General features: G+C 35.8%; 2 protein-coding genes across 2 annotated transcripts; both read left to right on the top strand.

Moving 5' to 3' along the window:
• Positions 1–835: 835 nt before the first annotated feature.
• On the top strand, positions 836–4,468 carry LOC137730244 (ankyrin repeat domain-containing protein 2B-like). Its single transcript, XM_068469307.1, has 9 exons — positions 836–996; positions 1,123–1,167; positions 1,778–1,965; positions 2,324–2,536; positions 2,640–2,788; positions 2,930–3,089; positions 3,473–3,565; positions 3,799–3,938; positions 4,036–4,468. Exons 2-9 carry the CDS (start codon positions 1,131–1,133, stop codon positions 4,133–4,135), a joined length of 1,080 nt encoding a protein of 359 aa, XP_068325408.1. The 5' UTR covers positions 836–996; positions 1,123–1,130; the 3' UTR covers positions 4,136–4,468.
• A 14,952-nt stretch (positions 4,469–19,420) lies between these two features.
• LOC137728046 (UDP-rhamnose/UDP-galactose transporter 1-like) lies at positions 19,421–21,851 on the top strand. The gene is made up of 5 exons (XM_068466924.1): positions 19,421–19,751; positions 20,339–20,523; positions 20,614–20,814; positions 20,924–21,085; positions 21,185–21,851. The coding sequence occupies exons 1-5, from the start codon at positions 19,625–19,627 to the stop codon at positions 21,527–21,529; spliced, it is 1,020 nt and encodes a 339-aa protein (XP_068323025.1). The 5' UTR covers positions 19,421–19,624; the 3' UTR covers positions 21,530–21,851.
• The last annotated feature ends 2,904 nt before the right edge of the window (positions 21,852–24,755 follow it).

The following is a 24,755-nucleotide window of genomic DNA, read 5'->3' as shown; positions in this document are numbered from 1 at the left end:
TCTTCCCTTTCGTTGCAAAGTATGTCACTTTTGCAACGTGCTTGCAAGAAAGATTTATACTTTTTCTAGTGAACAAGAAAACTTCAACTTGGGTTTTACGATGTTCTTATCGTTTCCTTGATTGCACAACTCTTGCAATTGCAGAATGTGAGATGCTGGTTGATATGCAATGCACAATCAATCGCCCATCCTCTAACATCTTATAGTGCAAACTGCACAATGTAATTGAGGTTTGAATTCAGGCCATTTCACCCTGTAGATCGAAATGTGAAATATTGGTCAACATGCAATACATTATACAATTATTCGTCTAGCCGCTCAAATGTTGCAATGCAAAACCTGCAACATCTATTCATAAACTATCGTGTACGAGATTTGAATTCAAGACTTAGGGCTTGTTTAGAAGTGTTTTTAAAATTACTGAAAGCGCTTTTAGCGAAAATGTTTTTTGGTTCTAAAAACACTTAAAGTGCTTCCTACAACAAGCACTAGTATTAGGCTTTCAGGCATTTAAGTGTTTTTTCAAAATTTATTTGTATTTTTGTTAAGATTTATTAAAAAAAAATTCACCAAAAGTATTTTCAATCATTTTAAAAGAATTTTTAAACGAGCTCTTACTCTTGACAGATTGTCGAGAGAGAATTGGGCTAATTGAGTCGGCCGAATGCATGTCAAGCCCAAAAGGCAAAAGAGTAATTTGGTGAATAATAGCAAAGAAAGAGCCAATCATTCGGGAATTGGGAAAGGGATGAGGATTGAGATGGCCCACTGAGTCGTGTACAGTACAGAAATCGGTGGTGAGCTGCTAAGTCAATAGAGCTTATAGGGTTCTGAATCCGCCAGAGCCAAGCTTCTTTCTCTCTCTCTCTCCCTCCCTCCCCCCCTGCCCCTTCGTCAAGTCTCTGAAGCATTCGCTTCTTTGCTTGCTGCGAAGGACCTCCTGCTTCACTCTCCTTCCCCACTTCAATCTCCACTGCATCGCATCCCGAAGATCAGGTTCGATCATTTTCGCACTTTCTCGAATCGATTGTGTGAATTTCTTGATAAATTACGCACTTTTGGGTTTGAATCGTTGTTTGGTGATTGGAGATTGATTGTTCTGTTTCTTCGTCGTCGATTCAGGTGCTCCTATGGCTTCCGCGCAGAAGGATGTGCCTGCTGCTGCTGGTATGCTTGGTGTTGTTTCTCGCACTGTTAATTTTTTTTTTTTTTGGTGTGTGTGTGTGTGTTCATTTGATTAGCAATTCCAGCGTGTCTGAATTTCTGTCAGTCTCTAGGAGTGGGTTTAGAGGGTTAAAAGAGAGAAGTATTCTTTGTTTTGCTGAAAATTCTTGCAGATTTTGGTGTTTAATTTTATTTGGATTTCTTAATTTGATCAAAGGATGCTTTGGTTAGCAGCCAGTTTTATTTATTCGTTTTTTATCCGGATATATAGCACCGAGGGTATTTGTGAACGGTGAAGCGGTTTGTTTGGGTTCATGTATCTTAAACATGTAGTGAGAAGTGAGGGTTTTGTTTGTGTTTTAGATAATCTGCAGGAATATGTAATTTGGGTTGCTTTTTTAGACCATGATAAAGTAGTCCAAGTAAATTGGGTTAATTTTATTTACTTTTTTAGTGAAGCTTGATAATTGGCTAGTCTGATAACTATTTTCTATATCCTTTTGTTAATTGATTTTTTCATTGAAACTGGATGCAAAAACCGCCAATGTCTTTTGGAATTTAATTTTAAGAGACTAAGAGTATGCCACTCTCGCGTTCATCGTATCTTTTTCAGGTGAAAAGCCAGTTTCTACAGAGAACAAGGGCTCCAAACCCGAAACAACAGAGAACAAAAGTCCCAAGCCTGAGGCATCTTCTGGAGACTCACTGTCAGGACAACCAGGGGCTACCCCATTCCAAATTCCAGAGGCTGGATTTCCTCCCAATCCTTTTGATTTCTCAGCCATGACTGGCTTGCTGAATGTATGTTATTGCTTTTATTGCGTTTTGAGTTTGAAAACATTTGAATGACTGAGCATGGGAGAAGAATAATTTCGATTAAATTAATAATTGAAAAGTTTATAATTTATCCAAGTCTCAGACCTCTGTTGCTGCACATACGCCTTTTTACACTGAATCTCAGGGAGCAATGTGCACTATGCCATCCATTTCACAATGTATTGAATTCTCTATAGTAATTTGGGGGTATTATGCCTCGATGCGAAATGGGCGAAACTGTGCTACCAATCCAAAACTCAAGTACTAGTAAAACTTTAAAACGTTTAAAAAGTTCAATCAGTCTGGTTCTTGCTCAAAGTGTCTTATATGTCATATGCACCAGGATCCTAGCATTAAGGAATTAGCTGAACAGATAGCAAAGGATCCTTCATTCAACCAGATGGCAGACCAACTTCAGAAAACTTTTCAAGGTGTGTCAGTTGATGAAGGTGTCCCTCAGTTTGATAGTCAACAGTACTATTCCACCATGCAACAGGTTATGCAGAATCCTCAGTTCATGACCATGGCTGAGCGCCTTGGTAGTGCATTGATGCAGGTAATGTGGTCTTTCTCCTTTCATGATTATTTTTTATTTATTCTGAGTGTTGTGCAAGTCGTTTGGTTGATTGAATTTCAAGCTTATTAATTTTTCTACTCAGGATCCATCTATGAATACCATGCTTGAGAGTTTCGCCAATCCCTCGAGCAAAGATCAGCTTGAGGAACGCATGTCACGTATCAAAGAAGATCCTTCTTTGAAACCTATTTTGGAAGAAATAGAAACTGGTGGTCCAGCTGCCATGATGAGGTTAGTAATCCTAGATTTGTTATGGGAGCTGGGAACTAATGCTTAAGCTATAACGTTTTCTTTCTTGAGACATAGTAGTGGAATTGGACTTGATTGAGTACATATTTTTGGTGTGCTAAAGAAGGAAATTCTGCTTTGCAGATACTGGAACGATAAAGACGTTTTGCAGAAGTTGGGAGAAGCAATGGGTCTTGCAGTTGGGGATGCAGCTACTTCTACTGAAGCACCAGAAGAAGCAGAAGATGCCGGAAATGAGGATGAATCAATTGTTCATCACACTGCTAGTGTTGGTGACGTGGAGGTAGAGCACACCATTGTCTGCTCTTAACTGTTAATAAGATATTGCCAATAAGAAATTATGCAATTGAGGCATGATTATGGTATTTGAAATTCTGCAATTTAGTTGGTCCTAATTGTTAATAAGAAATTCTGCAATTGAGGCATGATTATGGTATTTGAAAATGTCTTCTATTTGAACTTATTTCTGCTTTCAAACTCATGGCTTTTACACCCAAGCTCTTCATGTTAATTAGTTCTATTAGTATGCTTGCATGATTTCTGGTAACTTAGCATTTGATATCAGGAAATATACCTCCATGTTGAACCTTGATTTGTATATACCCGACGTGTTTGGTTCAACTTAGCAGATGTACAAGTGTTTAAAATTTCCGATCTGTCAATTAGGGTTTGAAAGCTGCCTTAGCATCTGGTGCTGACAAGGATGAGGAAGATTCAGAAGGGAGGACAGCATTACATTTTGCATGTGGATATGGTGAGGTATGATATCTTTCGGAGTCCCTCTCTTTTTACTTGTTTCTGCAAGCCAATACTTGTTATCATCAGGTGATGGACCTTTCGCACATATGCGGAAATCATGCAGTTCTGATATGATCACAAGCTACTGCTGAAACTAAATGATCATGAAGAAAAAGGGGTGGGGGATAGAGTTTTGTTAATGGTTTTATACTTTGATATATGGAGGTATTTAGATGCGTCTCATTTCATTTCAGGTGAAGTGTGCTCAAGCTCTTCTTGAGGCTGGAGCAAGAGTCGATGCTCTTGATAAGAACAAAAACACCGCACTTCATTATGCAGCCGGTTATGGTAGGAAGGAATGCGTGGCACTTCTACTTGAGAATGGCGCAGCTGTGTAAGCCATTTGTTAAAATTCTTAAGGCCTCTATATGAAATTAGATATTGCCCCACTCGTAGGTTTACTGATACTCTTTTGTTTCCGGAATCTGCAGCACTCTCCAGAACATGGACGGCAAAACCCCGATTGACGTTGCCAAGTTGAACAACCAAAATGACGTACTAAAGTTGCTCGAGAAGGACGCCTTCCTGTAATTCTTCATAAAGTTGTGGTTGGCATATGCTTACGGTTGTTTCATGTTAGGCATATGCCGATTTGGATTCAGTCTACTTGGACGATTGGATCGGCGTGAGGAGGATATAAGCAGCCCCATACCTTACTGCTTTGTCTATGTTATGTTTACCTTTTATGATTCCTACGTCGCTAGAATGTGTTAGTAACAACCTAAAACATTTTGATGGGAGACATGGAACGTGTTGTGTGGCGTATGACATGTAGCTTTCGTTGTTATTTTGGGATTTCATTTCTCATTGGTGAAAGAAAAAATGAAGATGGTGATTGATTGCTTATCAAATAATTTGTTTGCACTACTCAAGTTTCTGAGTAAAACACTCTCAACATAAAGTAGGGTTAAACTGATGAAGGGGACTGCACTGAGCAGGGAAAAACTAAACGAAGGGGCCGTTTGAAAAATCAATAAATTAGTTTTTGCTGCAATCTTATTAGATTAGGAATGAAATTGTGTAAATTCTATTATATCTGGAATATTTTTATGGGATTCTATCATATCTCGTAGACTGATATTATTCTATTAGAGTTATAATCCTATTAGGGTATGGATATGACACACACACATCTCTCTCTTTCTTTCTATTGTCAACGCACCCCCTCTTCGTGTCTTTTATATGATTCAGTAAATTAGGCTTATAACACGTTATCAGCACGCTCTCGATGTTGTGGTAAAGAGAGTTTAAGTATTACATTTTAATCATTCTTTTTATAATTAATTTATTATTTTATTGAATTGATCAACATACTATTGATTCAATTTAATTTTTCTTTGTTGAACGTGGTACAACACATTGGAGATGCAATTCCAGCTTTCAAAGAATGATCTTCTACAAATTCAAAGGCTTAGCTGTTTTCTGCCAGTTAATTTCTTTTAAAATAAATTAAGATATTTAAAACGATCTTGAAGTATGACAACATTCCCTATGATGCATGAACCTCTTATATTTATATTTCCCTTTCAATTATATATATTGCATATCTATTCATATATTTTGTCTATATATATATATATATATATATATATATATTTGTGCAATATGTAATTATGCTATGTGGAATTGTGAGTCAAAGTATCAAAATTAATTTACAAGCAAGTAGGGTTTTTAACCCTAGAATTCAAAAAAAAAAAAGGGAAATTTGGGATTTTTTCATGATTGAGCAGCGGCTTCACATAGTGCCACCGAGCTAAGTTGGTTGACCTGCAACTACGCCGCAGTTAGGATGGTGTCATTTTGACGCCCTGCACAACACCAGACCTCAACCCATGTTGGTCTCCAAACAAGCTTGAAGCTCTTAGTCCACCACCAGGCCCTTAAAACTTTGCTGGGCTATGCCCTGCCCCGGCCCACCACGCATGCGGCAAGCTTAGGCTTGCTGGGCTTTGCCCACATGGACCCCGCCCACCTACAACAAGCTTTGCTTGACATACCCCAACTCGGAATGTCCACTAGGACCCCGAATCGAGCTGTGCTGGCCGACACCTGGAATGTGACGAAACCATAAAGTGTGATAGTGTATAAAATGTGAATAAATTTAAACTTAAAAGTGCCTATATACACAACTACGCGGTGAGCGGGTATAGACCCATTTCACATGTGATACAGAGCATAAGACAAGTACAGTGAACAAGGATAATAATTATATCATCAATATAAGCCACCAGAATTGGGAGTGCCACATGTCCTCGTCGATACGGATCCATGCTACTAGAACCTGGAGGGGTGAAAAGAATAAAAAGTATGAGTGGTCAAAACAAAGATTTTCAAAATCATTTCCATTATCAACGGTAGTAACCTTTGATAATTGAAATCATTTCCATTATTTTATCAAAGGTAGTTTCCAACAAATCATACTACGTAGAAGTATGAAATCAAAAGTATACTAACAATAAACTTAGAAGTATAATACTACTCAGCATCTCATTAGCAATATAAATAATCATGTGCTTAATAAACCATATTAACACGCAAGTTGGAGTCACCTATAGTGACCTGTACGACTTATTCATATCTCATCACATATCTCATCAATCATGGCTAGCATATAAGTTGGAGTCACCTATAGTGACATGTACGACTTATTCATATCTCATCACATATCTCATCAATCATGCTAGTCAATATCTCAATAACATGCTAGCCAATAGCTCATCAATATGCAATAACATGCTAGCCAATAGTTCATCAATATGCTAGCCAATAGCTTAATAACATGATAACCAATAGCTCATCAATATGCTAGCCAATAGCTCATCAATATGCTAGCCAATAAGCTCATCAATAAGTATACCTGCACACGAGTCGGAACCACCTAAAGTGGTCTGTACGACAGGCTGGGTGTAAATAAATACGTTCAAGTGCTACGATCACGTGAAGACTGTGCGAGGTATCACAAGTCACCTACGAGTTGGAACCACTTAATGTGGTATGTACGACAGGCTGACACCTACCTTGTATTCAAGGTGAGCGTGTGGTGCCGGAGGTGAACGATCACGTGAAGGTTAGGCCCTGGCCATGGGCGGAAGCACTAACACCGGGGTACATGTTTATGAACTCTAATATATCTCAACACAATCGTACTCACTACCATCATTATCATCAAAGTGTACTTACTTGAATCTCACCTGAGCGTCCGCATCATCATTTGGCACTTCAAAGCATTCACAATAATTAGATTCAGGTAATATACATATGAATATGCCATGATACAATCTAAACCCAAACATTTCATAGTGTTTCCAAATATATATAATATAACATAGCGTAAAATGCATAATCTGTAACGCCCCACTTCCAAACTACTTAGTTTTGGGAATAATTATCGGTGATAAGCTCAACTAGACACTAGTTTAATTAACTATCACTTTTTACGTTTCCTTACTTCAATTTCCCGATTCTTCATACATTGATTTATAACCAACATTTAACCACCAACACATAAGGTTAAAACTCACATTTTACACCAATGTCTCTCACATTATTCAATTCCCCAACCAAAGCTATTATCTCAATTATTTAATCTCACATCTTGTATGGCTGCATCTAACGTCTCGTTAGACTGCCTACGTACCTTAAATAGGGATCAAGCCATTCGTAGTTCACGTTAATTATTTGCATGTGACATGCATAAATCAATTTAGAAATGTTTGTAGAACTATCAATTATATACATATGATAAGGCGCAAAAGATCCATTCACCTGGAGTCCACGCTATGATTCTCTAGCGCATGCATCGAGGCGTCCCGAATGATTGGCGCCTGCCACGAAGTCCAAAAGTGGACGGAAGATGGCCAATTTTGCCCATAATGCCGGCGGTGACTAAAACTTTCCGGCGTCAATTCGTCGTCTACGGTGGACCAACGGGGTCAAGGTTGGTTGAGATTTGCTCCTGGGATGATAGGCTACAAAGCTCAAGTGGTGGCATCGGCCATCGCTTTGCCGATTTGCTGGAAAATCAAAAAGGGTGGCCAGGGCACCGTGAGAACCATCAACTTTCGTGGCCTCAAACCGTCATATACAGAGGTTAATCAAAGTGGTTCTTGAGTGGATTTTTGTAGAGGGGAATGAGAGCTTCAAAATGGTGGTGGTGGCGTCAAAAGACACCATCGGAGTTGGCCAGAATCAGCCTTAGAAGATGGGTGGTCGTGGAGGTGTACAGACGAAAAACCCACGGGAAAAGCTCCCAGCTTTCCCCTTTTCTCTTTTTTTTTTTTTTTTTCTTTCTCCTTTCTGATTGGGATGCTGCCCTTTTTTTTCTTTTTCATCTAATTGATCCTTCTTAATCTTTTAACTAACTCTCAATAACCAACTTCAAACGTCCATAACTATATCGTTATAATCCGGACTCGCAAACGGCTTCCGCTTATGCATTTGCACCAACGAGTACTACGAGGATATGCTCAAAGAATAAGTCATACATCTCTCTAGACGATGGTCAACGTTAGTCAAAATCTTTGCCTCTAGGACATTTTTGTAAATTCACGCTTTTAAAAATTAATAGAAACGTAAAATTTGGAACGGGTTGTCACATTGCTTGCTGGGCTCACCATCTGTCTCGGCCAACAATCACCAAAGCCAACCCAACTGCCTGGGCTCGCCTAGAACCGCCCCAAACGAAGCTAGCCTTTAGCTGGACTTCCAGCACACCCATACCAGAGCAGCCCCCGTGTTAGGCATGTGCTCACTGTACCATTTGTGGCTCAAAACCAGTAGCTTGCCTACTGGGCTCCTTCCCAAAATTGGCATGTGGCTTGTAGCCGCACATAGGCTACCTTGGTAGCTTTCCTCGAGGCCCACTAAACCTTTTAGGGCCTTGCCTTGCACACGACAGCTAGCCCACTGAGTTGGGCTGCGATTTTTCGAACCCAATGCCCCATTTTTGGCATTTCCACGTCATAACCATACTCCTATAATTTTTGGGAAGTTATTGGTTAACGCTTATCAAGCTATAATTTTATTATTGCTTGGCTCTAAGCCAAAAATTCTAGCTATTATTAACCCAAATGTTATTATTTTGCTCCTACGATCAAACCTGGATGGCTATGATCCATTGAATTAATTAAAGTGACCATCAGTCCATTAATCTGACAAAACATCCAAAATTATTGACCTGAAACCCACTTTTTGGCAATTAACAATTCAATAAATTATTTATTTTCTTTGAACCGTTGACTATCTTTCGTAGTCCCAATACACTCACACTTGAGTTCCTGAAGCAACCCAAATTCACTACACTTAGTTGTATATTGTATTCTGTGTTCTTATAGGTATCTCCTTTTATGAACTAAAAGTTCATAACTAAAACCGAACCTGTAGTTTTGAATTTAATGACTTTGAAACTTGAAGTTTTCATAAAACAATACACCCATGAAAACCCGACGTTTTTCATGTAAACCATGTCTTAGAACCTGAATGTTCTAACTTTGATCCTTATGGATATCTTATTTTCATAGCACCAATCACAATATTATTCCCTCCAGTTAGTAGATTGTCAAACCGTAACAAGTTCGATTTCACATATTTGAACGTTTCTTGACAGAAACCACTTTATATGGGTACAAGACGTGAATCTTCACTTGACTATTAAGAAGCTGAGTAACCATTGAAGCCAACAATGGCATGAAAGAGCTGAATAAGCCTCTACCATGATCTTCATTTGAAGACTTATGCCCGAAGCATTACAAACGGAAATTCCTTCCGAACGAGGATTCCATAGCTCTTTGGCCCGCTCATACGGGCTGTATAATCAAGAAAGATATTGCTTGAAGCACACCATGATTACGTCCATGAATGAGTACCATTCTGAAGTTTATAAATCTAATCGAATTTTGACTAGAGAATACTTTTCTCGCTCTTCCATGTTTCTAACTCGCTCATGAGGCAGCAGTGCAGATAGCGGAAATTTACCAAATTCTCGAATCTGATTACTACCATAAATGTGAGAAAAAGGTATAGACCCAGCCTTGGTTGGAGTCTACCGAATGGCTCAACCTAGTTCTGTCAAGGCTTACTGAATGACGATTCCTAGTTTCGGCTAGGGACCACTGAACGGTATTGCTTTGCTTCGGCAGAGGAATACCGAACATACCCCTATTCAGCTAGAACCTACCAAACCTAAGTATGGGTCAGTCTCTCTCACAATCTAATTTCAAGTTTGTTTTTACCACATATGGTATAATTAGGGCCTGCTAAGGTGTGTCATCATGCCCGAAGCGTGATCGTTGGCACCTAAGACCTAAAATTTCAAGAATTAGGGATATTGTTCTTGAACCTCAACCTGCAGAATCTACTTTCGTTTTGATGGAAGAGATCATTGGTTATGTACCCATTTATGCCCCTACCAATGTTGTTGAGGACTACCATTCTCGTAGTCAATATGTGAGACTAATTTTGCTCCACCGGACACCATTGGAAGAATAGAATTTTGACATGGATGACCTTGTTAACCGAATCCCCTTAGTAAACTATTTACTTTGTGAACATTTTTCTATGTTCTTGGATTCAACTTTGGTGTTTGTTTTAGTTATGGAAAATCTTATCAATATTGTCCTCGAATATGAGTTAATTGAATCATGTTTCTTGTATACATGTGAGCGAATTCAATTAAACACGTGATTAGGTACAAATGTGGGAAAGTTAGTTTCTGGATGAATGTGATACTACACACACTAACTTTATACCTAAATCACATTTCTAGCAATGACTTCAGGTTTATCCAACATGATTAAGAGCATTAGCACGCTTCTCGTTTTATGAATGGTATTAACTTACCATTTAAGAGACCTTATATTCTCCTAGTTCTGGAAGAACATCTTTGAGTTTTAAAGATATTCGAGATGACAATAATCATGAATGAAATCACTGATGAGAGTGGAATATCTTTGCACCACCTCCAAAATACAAAGCCCAAAGCCATATTTTAGGGCCAATAGGCTGTCTCCCAACAAGGAACACACCATATGTGGCTGGCTTGGAGCCTAGTGATTTAGCAGTTTACTTGCCTTAACACTTAGGTCGAACAATGATGCTACGATTTAGCAGTTTACTTATGGATTTAAGCAATCCGACGGATGTGGTATACTCGTCTAAGTGATTATTTGATCAATTAGGGATATGAACTATGCCCATGCATGTTAAACTATAAAGTCATATTTTGAATTGCTAGAGTTATAGTTTATGTCATTGACATGAATCTCACTAAGACTATGGAAGAGCTTGAGAAAACTGCCTCGTACCTGAAGATGGAATTTAAGATGATGGATCTTGGGAAAACTCGTTTATGCCTTGACCTGAAGTTCAAGTGTTGTTCTGACGGTACTTAGTCTACCAATCGAACTACACCCTAAAAGTGTTACCTTTGAGTATACCTATGATCTTCCATACGCTATATGCAAATAAGACCCTTGAAGAGGTTATGAAATACGAAGTTTCATACCTAAGTTCAACTTTGCACTTCGTTGTACTTAGCTCATTGCATTAGAAAGACTATCTCATTCGCTGTTAATCTATTGGTAAAGGTGCAGCACCGTGCCTACACGCAACTATTAAATTGGTATTAAAGACGTTTTTTCACTACCTTGAAGGTCCTATGGATTTAGGCTAATCCCAACACATCCCGAGCGGATCCGACCCCCTTGATCCTTGGAATATTGCTTCCCTTGTTTGTTATGTTGACGTTGGTTACTTATCAAATCTGCACAAGGCACATCCCCGAATAGTTATGCCTTTAACAGTAGGGATATTGCAATATCTTAGAGGTCCACGATATGACCTTAGTTATGAAATCTTCGATTCGTTCCAAGACTCACCTTACTTCACTATGCCACACGTGAGACATGGTTGAGAGCTCTTGTTGAGCAGATTCGAAGTACTTGCTGTTTTCATCCATCGTTGAGTCCCAACGACGATCCATGAAGACTATGCCTCATGTATCCACCCGACCAAGACATGATACATCAATGAAGTCAACGCCAAGACATATTGCATCTACATCAGCATAGCATTAGAAGATTGAAGTTATGCAAGCCGATCTCTACACGACGTCACTGCTAAAGTCAATCTTCCATAAGCTTGTTCGAGGAATTGGTATGCCTAACTATTTATATGCAATGCTTGTAGTTCTTATTTGAAAGTTATGTCAAACTCAAGGGGGAGTATCAAGAAGTATACTCACTTGATCTTAATGTACTCTTTTTTCTATGATTAGGAGCATTTTTCCCACTGGGTTGTTGCTACCTAACTAGGTTTTGACGAGGCATCTATCCTAGGCTAGTCATACTCTTGTGAGCTTTTCTACTTGTATCCAGAAGATATATAGTTTTGATTAAATACAACTTCTCACTTTTATCCTTAATCTATGGGTTTTTTTCTCCCACCTTGGGTTTTAGCATAACGAGGTTTTGTGAGTTTTACCTTTTATGCATTCTTCCATTGATTTGAGACTTGCATTCACTCATTGTGCCAACAAGTTTGTCAACTGTACTTACTTCATCGTTGAAGATCTGATGCGCCATTTGTTTGAGTGTTTACACACTCAAGAGAGAGTGTTGTAGTTCTATTAGATTAGGAATATTATTATGTACGTAAATCCTATCATATATGGGATATCCTTATAGGATTCTACCATATCTCTTAGACTAGATATTATCCTATTAAAGTTGTAATCCTATTAGGGTAAGAAGATTACCTTCCCTACTACTATAAAGAAAGACACAATGGAGTGATATAACACACACCTCACAATTACACATCTCTCTCTTTCTCTTTGTTGATGCTGCACCCCATCTCTATGTCCTTTATACGGTTCAGTAAATTAGGCCTACAAGAGTTTTCAATTTTTAGTTTTTTTGAAATCAGTTAATAAGTTTTCAACTCTAAGAAACCACCACGGGATGGTTCAGTGGTTGGGGACGAATTTTAGAATTGTATTTCATGGCACGTCTTGATTTCGATTTTTGGCACTAGTGAACCACAATATGATGGTCAGGGGAAGACTGAAATGCCTATGTGAGTCTTCTCTCAGACGGATTGTCGTGGCGAAGCTGTTAGCTGATGCCCTTTAAAAAAAAAAAAAAAAATTCTAAGGAGATTACAATTTTTTTGCCACATTTGTATACTATCTGATGTAGTAAGTAATGTTTACATGTCGTCAATTATATGGTTGTAGTATAAATATGTGGTCTCTTTAACATTATTCGTTAAAAAACGACCTATTTGCCAAATTACACCCTAAACTTATAACCCACTGCCAATTTGCGTTTTGAACTTTATTACCCTCTTCAACTTTTATTTATTTCTAAATTCCCCCTTGCTGTTAAATCTCATCACATTTTGTCGTTGGTTTTGAGAATTTAAAATCACAAAAATAAAATAAGATTAGGAAAATAAAAAATTCAAATTAAAAGAGAAATAAAGGAAACCACATCTCTCTCCCTCTCCTGCGCGATAGTATCCCCCACCATCCCCGCTCACACCCCCCAACCACCCCAACCCTTCCCACACCCTTCGCCGACCTCAATCCCAGATCAAATTCACCCCTCACCTAAACAACTATTTTTCCCTCTAAACTGGATGAAATATGGAAACATTTAATAGCAAGGGAAATTTTAGACGTAAATAAATTTTGTAGGGTAATTTGCTTAAGTTAAAAGTTCAGGGATAAATAGTCGTGGGTTACAAATTTAGGAAGAATTTCGAAAATAGGTCTTCAAAAATTGAAAAATTAAAACTTAAATAGTTATCAAATGGTACTTAAGTAAGTTGGTTTTGGCTTGGTCCAGTATTGTTCTCGTTTATTTTATTTTTTTTCACTTAAAAATATGTTATAAGATGTTAATTCATATATTGATGCATGACTAGGTTTTCTTAAATTGGAGTATTGGTCCCTACGTTTCTGAAGCTTTGCTATCTAAATTAAAATATGTAAGAATTGGTTCACGAATTTATCACTTGCGAATCGCTGGTGCTTTTGGGTAGCACTATTATAATCTCTGTCCAAAATAAAAGATTTCAAAAAACTAATAAGTTTTCGATGCGATTATCGAAAATGATCATTATTGCACATTGTAAAAAGTTTAAGATCACTACCAAACTTTTAGTTCACTGACCAAAAGTTCAAAACTCCAATTAGATGAAAAAATAAATAAAGGACCAATGCTCAAATTTTCTCATCAAGTTAATACAAAAGTCTTAGCCGCGTTTTATTTAGAGGTGACAAATTAACTTATTGAGTTGTTAATAGGTACCTATTAAGAATTATTTAATTTGATTTCATCTTACACCATTATCATCACGACCAATCTCACATCAATGAAATAAAATTAAACAAGTTTTAGCAGGTACCCATTAATAATCTAATAAGTTAGTTTGTAACCTTCGACCCCTCTATTCTTAATCTTCCATCACCCTCAGCCTCTAACGCTTGAACAAGCCACAAATTGAAAAAACCGGACTGGGCCGACTATACGATATTTTCTTGGGGTTTTTTTTTTTTTTTTTTTTGTTTTTTTGGGGGCATGTTGTACCGCACGAAATTTTATTCTTTTTTTTTTTTAATAATTTTTTTGTATGTATTGGTGTTATTATTATGCTGTTAAATTGATACCATTTATTATATTAATCTGAATTTGGCATTTGGATTGCCGTTCTTGGTAGGCTGCTCAAATTTTCTTTTGGTCCAGTTTAGGCTTCAGTCTAAGAAACTTGTTAGTGATGGAGGAAAATACAGAGGAACAAGATAAGAATGAACGAAAATATGATCAACGACTCAACCTTAATCAATCCGACTCTTTTTCCGATTTTGGGTGACAACATGTAATGTCGGACCGTATACTTTTTGATTTCGTAGATGTTAAAATCCTAAGGGAAGTGAAGAATTTGAAATAATTCAGTACCCATGTATTAGTAATAAACATGTCATGGCATGTTCCTTATCTCTCCGCATGTTCTTATGATTGCGGGGCTGAAAATGGATTTGGTGTAACGGTCAGTCATACGACATATGATGTTGTCAATTTACTCATGTTATAAAATGAGTATTTGTTTATAAGATCACATGCAGAGATTAAATGAATGTTTTTTTTAAATATTTTAATCTCAACTCTTGATATCAAACACAATGATAAACCAAGTAAAACTACTTTGTGTGATATTTCTCTTCGCTCGTAAGTAAGATGTCTCATGCTAGACTAGATGACGAGAATTTGTTATATTTGTGTTGACTTAGATACCTTGTTAGGGGCTGACTCATTGTATGACCTAACCCATCCCATTCCCCTTAGGGTAGACTTTCACCTCCCTTAAAGTCATGTTTACTTACATGATTTGGAGATCATAAGAAAAATGATTGAGAATGAATGAGTATGAGATAAACAACCCCCTATATTAATGAGACATGTTCATTTTTTGAGGTTGGACCCATCTACTTTTTCATTTCCTTAGTTATTTACAGACACATGAATAAGAATGATACTCATTCCGTATAAGTAAACTTTTTTTTTTAATTAAATTTTTCTTGGGGTTTTTTTTAGCATGCTGGACTGACACGAAATTTTATTCATTTTTTAAAAAACTTTTTTGTATTTATTGGTGGTATTATTATGCTGATAAATTGATACCATTTATTATATTAATCTGAATTTGGCATGCGGGTTGGTGTTCTTGGTAGGCTGCTGAAATTTTCTTTTGGTCCATTTTACTTCAGTCTAAGAAGCTTGTTAATGATGGAGGAAAAACAGAGGAACAAGATAAGCTAGTTTGTTTTTTTTTTCTTAATTGTTTGGCTGGAACATTAAATGATAACACATTTACATACTACTTAAATTATTTCTCTTAACCAGAATTAGATTAACATATAATTCATTCTACATGTAAATGTTAAATCTATATTATTACAATGGTTTGTGACTTAGAACAAAAATAACATGTTTTGCTTACTTTGAATGAGAGAAATCGTAAATCAGAAAAGCTAAAAAGAAGAAAAAGAATGAATGAAAATATGATCAACAACTTAACCTTAATCAATCTTACTCTTTTTTTTCTGATTTTGGGTAACAACATGTAATGTAGGACCGTATACTTTTTGATTTCATACATGTTACAATCCTAAGGGGAAGTGAGGAACTTGAAATAATTCAGTACCCATGTATTAGTAACAAACATGTCTTGGCCTGTTAATTATAGAGAAAATTGTAGTAATGATCCCTTAACTTTAATTAAATTGGAGCAATAGTCCATCAACTAAAAATACATGACTAGTGGTCCCTTAACCCATCAAAACATGCATCTATGGTCTTTTTCGTCAACTCCGTTAAAACTTTCACAAAATAAGTCATGTGTCATGCACATGAGGCTGAATCAAGGGGCAAATATGAAAAACCAAATGAAAAAAAATTGTAGCAATGGTCTCTCAACTTTAACCTAAGTGGAGAAATGGTCTCTTAACTTATAACCCAATTGAAGCCATGATCCTTCCAACATGAGTCATTTTGATGGTATTCTGACAGAGTTGACGAAAATGACCATAGATGCATGTTTTGATGAGTTAAGGGATCAATAGTCATAGATTTTCAATTGAGGGACCATTGCTACAATTTTCTCTTACTTATATCTCCACATGTTCTTATGATCACAAAGCTAAATATACTTTTAAATGTGCGGAAATAAGTGTTATTGTGTAACGGTCAGTCATATTGGCACATGACGTTATTAATTCACTCATGTTATAAAATGAGTATTCATTTGAATATCATGGATAGATTAAATGAATATGTTTTTTTAATTTTTTTAATCTCTTGATATCAAATATCGCGATAAACTAACTAAAACTATGTTGAGTGGGACTCATATTCGCTCGTAAGTGAAATGTCTCATGTTTGACTCATATGGATGACGAAGGTGTGTTATAATTATGTTAGTTAGATACCTTATTAGTGATTAACTCATTGTAAGACCTAACGAAGTCCCCATTCCCCTTAGGGTAGAGTTTCTCCTCCCTTATAAGCATGTTCATTGACATGGTATGGAGATCATAAGAAATATGTATGACAATGAACGAGTATGAGATAAACAACCCCCTATGTTAATGTGATAAATTCATTTTTTTTCATGTTGGACCCATCTACTTTTTCATTTCCTTAGTTATTTACAGACACACGAGTAAATAAGAATGATACTCATTCCTTATAAGTAAACATATTCTTCAAAAAGAATATTATTTTGTTTTATATAAAAGAAATAGAACATTGACCATTAAAAAAAAAGAAAAAAAAAAGAAAGAAATAGAACAATAGCATATAACGTTTTACTTCTATAAAAATATATATAACGTTGTTCTGAAATGACAAAAAATAATTATATTTAACAACTAACAATTAACTATTTAACATATTAACACTACTGAGTAATGCATATTTATACCATCATTTGTGTCATATTTCTAATAAAATTAGAACTTATTAACACATGTAAATCTTATTTTTATTAAAAATATAATATAAATAACAATATAAATATGTGACAAGAGTGACATTTTTATATCATACCACTCTACCAAAAAAAGAAGACCAAAATAACGCCTAGTCAAATATAGTTGGGTTCTAGAAACACTAAAACCGAATGACTTTTTCTGGCACTGAGAATAATGCAAATCTGCCAAATATATTCCACTTCGCGTTCTTCAGGCCCCAGCACCGGCGGTGTACCAAAATAAAAAGTCTTCTTAAAAACACCAGCCAAATATTTATTTTTAGAAAACGGCTTGGGTCCTCGAGATCGAAGAGTTTCTTTTCAATTCATTTAGTAACTTATTCATAAAATTTTTTATATTTATAATTAAAATTGATCATATTATAAATTATTTTAAATATTATATTTAAAAAAAAACTAATTAAAACGAAAGTATCTATTCAATTAATTGTAAGAAATAGATAGACAGTCCATAATTCATTTATTAAATTTGTTCATCCATCTTTATACAATTTGTTGAATAAATAATCTCATATTTTATTATTCTTTGCAGAGATAAAATTTACATAGTAATTTATAATATGAACAGTTTCAATAATAAGTATGAAATTTTATGAATCAACTACATAGTGAATTAAGAGGAGTTCCTTTCGCATTTATTGAGAATCCAAGGTAATTTCTTATATTTATTGGGTCACAATAAATAAAAAATTGCCGGGTCAAAGTAAAAGAAAAATCAAAATTGAAGACTTTCGGGGATCTGCAGGTTTCATGGGTTGCTTCCAATTTTATCACTCCTCACACGTGGGGTTTAATTTTTAATTTTTAATTTTTGACACCATATGTTGGTGCATTTTGCATTTGAGTCCAATTCACTAAACGCGTGATCAGCTTGCAAAACTTGTACACGTAAAGGTCAAATCTGGAGTGTCTCCGCTGTTTATACTATAATCGCTTTTAACACTTCACATTTGCTTAGATTTTATATTCAAACCAAAACAAATAAAAAACAAAAACATAAGATATATAAAATAGGAATATACGCATAAGTAGATCCGTTACAAACTTTTAATCAAAGGTAGAACTTAATAGTCAATAAACGACAATAAAAGAGCACGAAACTGTAATTTGCATACGGTTTATTAATGTTTGTTATCTTTTGTTCTACTTTTTATCAAAGTTATTACGGTTTTATTTAGAGAATTTTAACAAAAAACTCCTGATATTGTTCATTTTAACGAAAAATCACATTTTTACACCAAAAAGTCAATTATTGTACTATTCATTTTATCCTTTGTTTTGTCCTTATCGTTAAAACTCAAAGTTTTCAAGTTTTTTTTTTTAATTATTTTATTTATTTATGCATATTAGAAAATATATATTATTGATCTCAATCACTTCGGCAGCTTTGCATAACATTCATTGCAAAATTGTAAGATAACATTGACCTATTAACTTTTGAAACTGAATTTTTATGTCCATATTAGCTCTTCGTTTTCAACGTTTTCCCTCAACTTTATATTTAGTAAAAAAATTGAAACTACCGATTTTTACCTTATATTTCTTAGTTACTTTCCCAACTTTATTAAACACTGTAAGAAAAAAAAAGCACTTACCTTGTAAAACATATAATGTTGCAGCCCTAATTTAGTTAGAATTGTAATTGTGTAAATCATATAAGAATTTTAAATATAGTTCTATTTTAGTTGTATTACCTAAAGGGTAAGGATTCTCCCTTCACTAATACTATAAATAAATAATACACACCACTTCAGAATTCGTCAATTTCTCTTCTCTCTCTTGCTACCGCACCTCTCTTCCTTTCTATCATTATTCAATTAAATAGGCCTACAACACATAATTCCTTTTCCTTTCACTTCATTGGGTGAACCAAACGAGAAATTAGCTGCCTTTAGGAGTCAGTGAGCTTACTTGCTAGCTCACCTATTGCTTATGCATTCAAAATTTAAAAGTTGGTACTATTTGAAGGAGTGAATCAAGAAATTTCCCTAATAACTAGGAAAAAGGTTACCAAAGGTGGAACCAAGTTAGGAAAACGAAATTAGGGCAAATCCCATCAAGCCCCACTTACTTAAAATTGATTTATGAGTCCCCAATAAATATTATGATATTTATTAAAATGGTAATGAAGGTGAGGCCATATGAGGATAACATGCTCGTTTGCTGAGAGAGACAGCAAAACCAAAAATTAAAAATTTTAAAATTAAAATTGGCCAGCCAATATATCCCAAAGCCTTCCCCTTTGTCTTTTACTTTGTTTTTATATTTCCATGTTTATATAACCCACATAGCTCTTTGGCTTTGTCTCTTGAGGGAGGTGGTGACCGACTTCTGCAGCCTGCAACTCTGTCTGCTTTTGTTGTCCGCCTCTCTTCCGATCATAAAAATTCAAAATCCAAGATCCGAAGTTGGGGAGGAGAGGATTTGGAATTTTTGGGTTTTTTTGGATTCGAGCTCGGAATTGCAGAAATGGAGAAGGAAAAGAAGTCTCCTGTGTCCGATTTGGGAGCTTGGGGAATGAATATTGTGAGCTCTGTGGGCATTATCATGGCCAACAAGCAGCTCATGTCCCCTAACGGCTTTGCTTTCGGCTTCGGTCAGTTCATCTCCTTCTTTAACTCTGTTAATTTACCAATTTTATCTAATTTTTCTTCTGGGTTCTGTCCTAATCTTCAATTTAATTACAGATCTGGAGTGGGAAGTGCTTTTTGGTTAATGGGTTTTTAGTGTTTTTCTTGTTGAATAATGGGTTGCTTTTGTTTCCTGAATTGTGTTAAGAATTTCGAATTTTAGCAGATGCCATGAATCTAAGAAAGAACTGCATTTTCACCAACTTTTGGATTGTTAATTGATTGTTTTCTCGCCTCAATTTTGATTCACAAGGGACCAATAAATCAGATTACAATATAATATTCCATGTTCGATTGACTAGTATTCGCCACTCATGGCAGTTTCAGCTATGGCCAGCCTTTTTTTGACTTGTCATCATTCCCTGTAGATCTAGCTACATTTCAATAGAAATTACGATTTCACATAATTCAGCTTTGTTTGTGGCCTAGATTCACAAGGAGATCTCACTAAAGGTGTTTGCTAGAGTATGCTTATGTTATGTGACACAGAAATAGTTGAATTCATTGGTGGATTGGTTTCCTGCAATTGATGATTGTCTGCTTTTCTCTGCAGCTACAACTTTGACCGGATTCCATTTCTCTGTTACTGCTTTGGTCGGTCTGGTGTCAAATGCCACTGGTTACTCTGCATCCAAGCATGTTCCTCTGTGGGAACTTGTTTGGTTCTCACTTGTTGCCAATGCCTCAATCACCGGGATGAACTTGAGCCTCATGCTTAACTCTGTCGGATTTTATCAGGTGAATATCGTTTTATTAGCTTAACAATTTTCCCTTTAGTGCATAATTGTTATCTGATTTCTGATCTTCTTCATTGTTATAATGGTGTAGATATCGAAGTTGAGCATGATTCCGGTGGTTTGTGTGATGGAGTGGATTCTTCATCGAAAGCATTTTTCACGGGAAGTCAAGATTGCAGTGGCAGTAGTGGTTGTAGGCGTGGGTATATGTACTGTGACGGACGTGAAAGTCAATGCTAAAGGCTTTCTGTGTGCTTGTGTGGCTATCCTCTGTACATCCCTACAACAAATTGTGAGTATTACCCAAATTTTCTCCTTTAAAATTATACCATGAATCTGAGTTTAGACATAAGAACCTCGAAGCAATTGTTGATCTGACATTCTTGTTGTTTGGGCAACAGTCAATAGGTTCCTTGCAAAAGAAATACTCGATAGGCTCTTTTGAATTGCTCAGCAAGACAGCTCCCATTCAAGCTCTGTCTCTTCTTGTTCTTGGTCCATTCGTCGATTACTTTCTTACTGGAAAACTTCTGTCTGATTACAAGTTGTCTACTGGTGCATTTGTAAGTGCTTCTTCTAATATTTGATCTTAAATCTGCTTTTGTGTATGACGAACAATTTCTAATGAAACTGCTGTGCTATGTGTGATCCCAATGTTGCAGTTTTTCATCCTACTCTCATGCTCCCTAGCGGTGTTTTGCAACATCAGCCAGTACCTCTGCATCGGCCGCTTCTCAGCTGTCTCTTTCCAGGTTTTGGGCCACATGAAAACAGTATGTGTCCTGACATTGGGGTGGCTACTCTTTGATTCCCAGCTCACATTCAAAAACTTGCTCGGCATGGCTCTTGCTGTTCTTGGCATGATCGTATACAGCTGGGCTGTGGAGGCTGAGAAGCATCCCAAGGTCCTCCCCAGTCATCTGTCAGAAGAGGATCTGAAACCGCTAAAGGAGGGAGTAGCCGAGAGTCCATTGAAAGACGTCGTGATTGGCGAGTCCAAAGTATAGGCTTCCCGTTTTCACTGCGCAGAGACATTTTCTCGGATACATGATCATCACATATTGCGACATTCATCTGTTCGTCCAGCACAGCCTTTTACACCATCTAATTCTATTTATTCACAAAATATGTTCAATCTTTCTTTTTCCTCTTATTTATTGTTGTCAGAAAACGATTAAAGTATTTTTGTATATGGATTTCAGTATTCAGAAAGAAGTAGAATGTATTTGTGGATGGGTGGATGGAAGTATTTTCTCCAGTTATGAACATTAAAAGTTAATTCCAGAAAATATATTTTCCTCCCCTTTCCCACACTTTCTCATCCACCAAACAAGTCTTTACATACATCCGACCACATTATTGACATAATGTCACATACATCCGATTACATTGCTAACCACATCTCGTACAAAATGGGGTCCATACGAAACCCGTATGTTCGTTCACCAAACAAATTGATTCTGTGAATATCTAGGAGTTTAGGTTCAACTGGACCACAGACTATAAATATGTCAGCCAATATTAAGAAGAAAACTGACATAAGAAATTTTGTAGTTTCCCATCTCCATCTTCTACACGAGTTCGTTACTCGTCAGTGTCCGGTTAGTTATGATCTTTTACTCATTCAGCTGTCTGAAATATTTATTGGTCTGGAAGTACAAATAAAGTAATGAACAAATAAAAGAATAGTAGATTTGTGTGACGTCCCTTGTATCTTAATTTGAATGTCGCTTCTTGTAAAGTATAGTTGTTTGATAAACGATTCGAATATAAATTCTTAATGTAACGAAGGTTATTAATGCTAAAGGTTATACATGTGTCCAACCATATTACTGATACACGATCGCATTGTTGACCACATCTCTTACAAAAAAGAATCCGTACTAAACCCCGTATGCATAAACAAATTTCGCCTTTTCTACGAGTAGCTGCGAGATCAAAATTATTGGTGAAAACAAGATAACGCAACGGTTTGTAAATATATATCTTCCATGTTGGCTATAAAAAACAAGTTTGTAACTTGCAATTTGTTCTTTGATTAATCAAGCCTTAGGAAAGAGTAATTAAATAATAAGTTCGATTATAATTTTTAATCCAATTGGAATTTGCAATGCTGGAACACGTAAAGAGAGATCTTGCCTTCTTTTGAGGATAGAAAAAAGGAACAATGGTGGAGTGATTAGCAAGTTTAGGTTTTTAGATTTGTCAACTTGTACAAGTGGAAAAACAAAAACGTGCACATAGAGAAAGGTACTAATTAATGTCAGATTGAGGAGGAAGCTGCAATCGAGAAATTGGAACGGTTTGTTTATCCGACATTTATTATGTTATTTTTTCAGAATATAAGCTGCACATTTGTACATTATTCGGTAAATCCGTCTAATGAAGAAACCTAATTATTAATGTAAAAACTAAATACACGCTAACTCCAATCTCAAGGTGTAAAATCCAAAAATTTAGCTCTGTATTTTCAACCATTGATTTATACGTATGAAATTGGTCAGTTTTTTCCTCCAATGGTAAGGGACCTACAATTTCCACCATCAACTTTATAATTTGTTAAATTTTGTATTTCTTTGATTTTCTTTTTTAATAATTTTGGAATTAGTTTTTGTATAATCTGTCTTATTTATTTTTATTAACATTTTGATGTAAGAAAAATTCAAATTCCCAAAAAACAATTTGTTTAGATACTTGAGTTTGATGACAATTTCTAGAGTTTTGGTGTTGGATCTTTTTTTTTTTTTTTTTTTTTGATAAACTAATAATATTATTTTAACTGTTGAATTAAAAAAAATATTCGTTTAAAAAAAATTCAAAAATCCCTTTTATTTTCCACCACAAAATACATCTCTTGGAGATGTTTTCAGCTCATGTCCTCACCATGTTATGTTCAGAGTTTGGTCGATTGATCAGTGATTAGTGTTCTTAAATATGATTATAAACCCTCTAAATAACTTCATTAGTTGATTGAATAATAGCTTTCTTTTTGGTACAATAAAGGCATTTTGAGTTAGTGTTTCAAAAAAAAAAAAATAAAGGCATTTTGATTGATCCCTTTTGTGATCACCATCATTTTCGATATTTAATTGATCTTGTAAAACTTGTTGCATTACATAATGTGCATGGAAAGATCTATAAAATCTATTAAATAATACATTAGCGATCTTTGAAGTAGAACTAAGTTTTGGATCAAAACCGAAAAATAGGTCATAATCATTAATGTAATGAGTAAATTTCAACACATAATGTAATACATTCCCAATTTGCAGCTACAACTTTGTCTAGTTTCTTGTATTTTGTAACTATATATGTTGGTTTGGCGCCAACTGCCACCGGTTACTTTGCCTCAAAGTGTGCAATTTCGTTGTGGGTGCTTCTTTTGTTCTCAGTTTTAGTCAATGTCTCAATAACCATTGGGATGAACTTCTTCGAATTTTATCAGGTGCATGTCCATTCATAAGCACCTATCTATTTTTCAGTATGAATAGTTGCACTTTCTTATTTGCGAATGTTAAGGACAATTGTTCGCATAAACTGTAAGTTATTAATGCGTGCAGAACTTAGATTCTAATTGGGAATGTGGTATTACAACATAGATATTAAAGTTGAGCATGATTCCTGTGGTATGTGTGATGGAAGGGATTTTTCTTGGAAAAGAGTTTCCAAGTGAAGCCAAGATAACTACGGCAATGGTAGTTGTAGGAGTGAGCAATTGAGCATCTGTACAGTGACTGAGGTAAAAGTTAATGCTAAAGGCTTCCTATGTTCTTGTGTGGCTATCTTGTGTACGTCCATACACCAAGTTGTATTTATCACTCAAGTTCCACCATCCTTTCAATTACATTTGGTAACAAAATTTTTCTTTGCAAGGCGTGTTAAACCTAATAGATTTACAAATCAAAACACTAACACGAAACTAACCTTGAGAAGACATCTTCGAAAGCACAGCAACAACAGACAATACCAAGAACTCAAAGCCAAGATCTTCTACACACTCACCACTTGTATAATTTGAATCAATGGGGAATTCTCTGAGTTTTGTTTATGTGGTATGTGCAAGGACCTATAGCTAGTATTTATACTGACTTAACTCTAATGAACCTTCCCATAATGATGTTACTAGGATTCCTTACCGTCAATAAATTTGATCTACCCAATTTCATTCTAAATAGGATAGAATCAACAACTCTTTTTCCCTAAACAATATCGGGTTATTAACTTTACTTTGGG

Source organism: Pyrus communis, chromosome 3 (assembly GCF_963583255.1).
Source record: "Pyrus communis chromosome 3, drPyrComm1.1, whole genome shotgun sequence".
Taxonomy (NCBI): Eukaryota; Viridiplantae; Streptophyta; class Magnoliopsida; order Rosales; family Rosaceae; genus Pyrus; species Pyrus communis.
The sequence above is the reverse complement of the archived record's forward strand: the minus strand, read 5'-3'. Positions and strand labels throughout refer to the sequence as shown.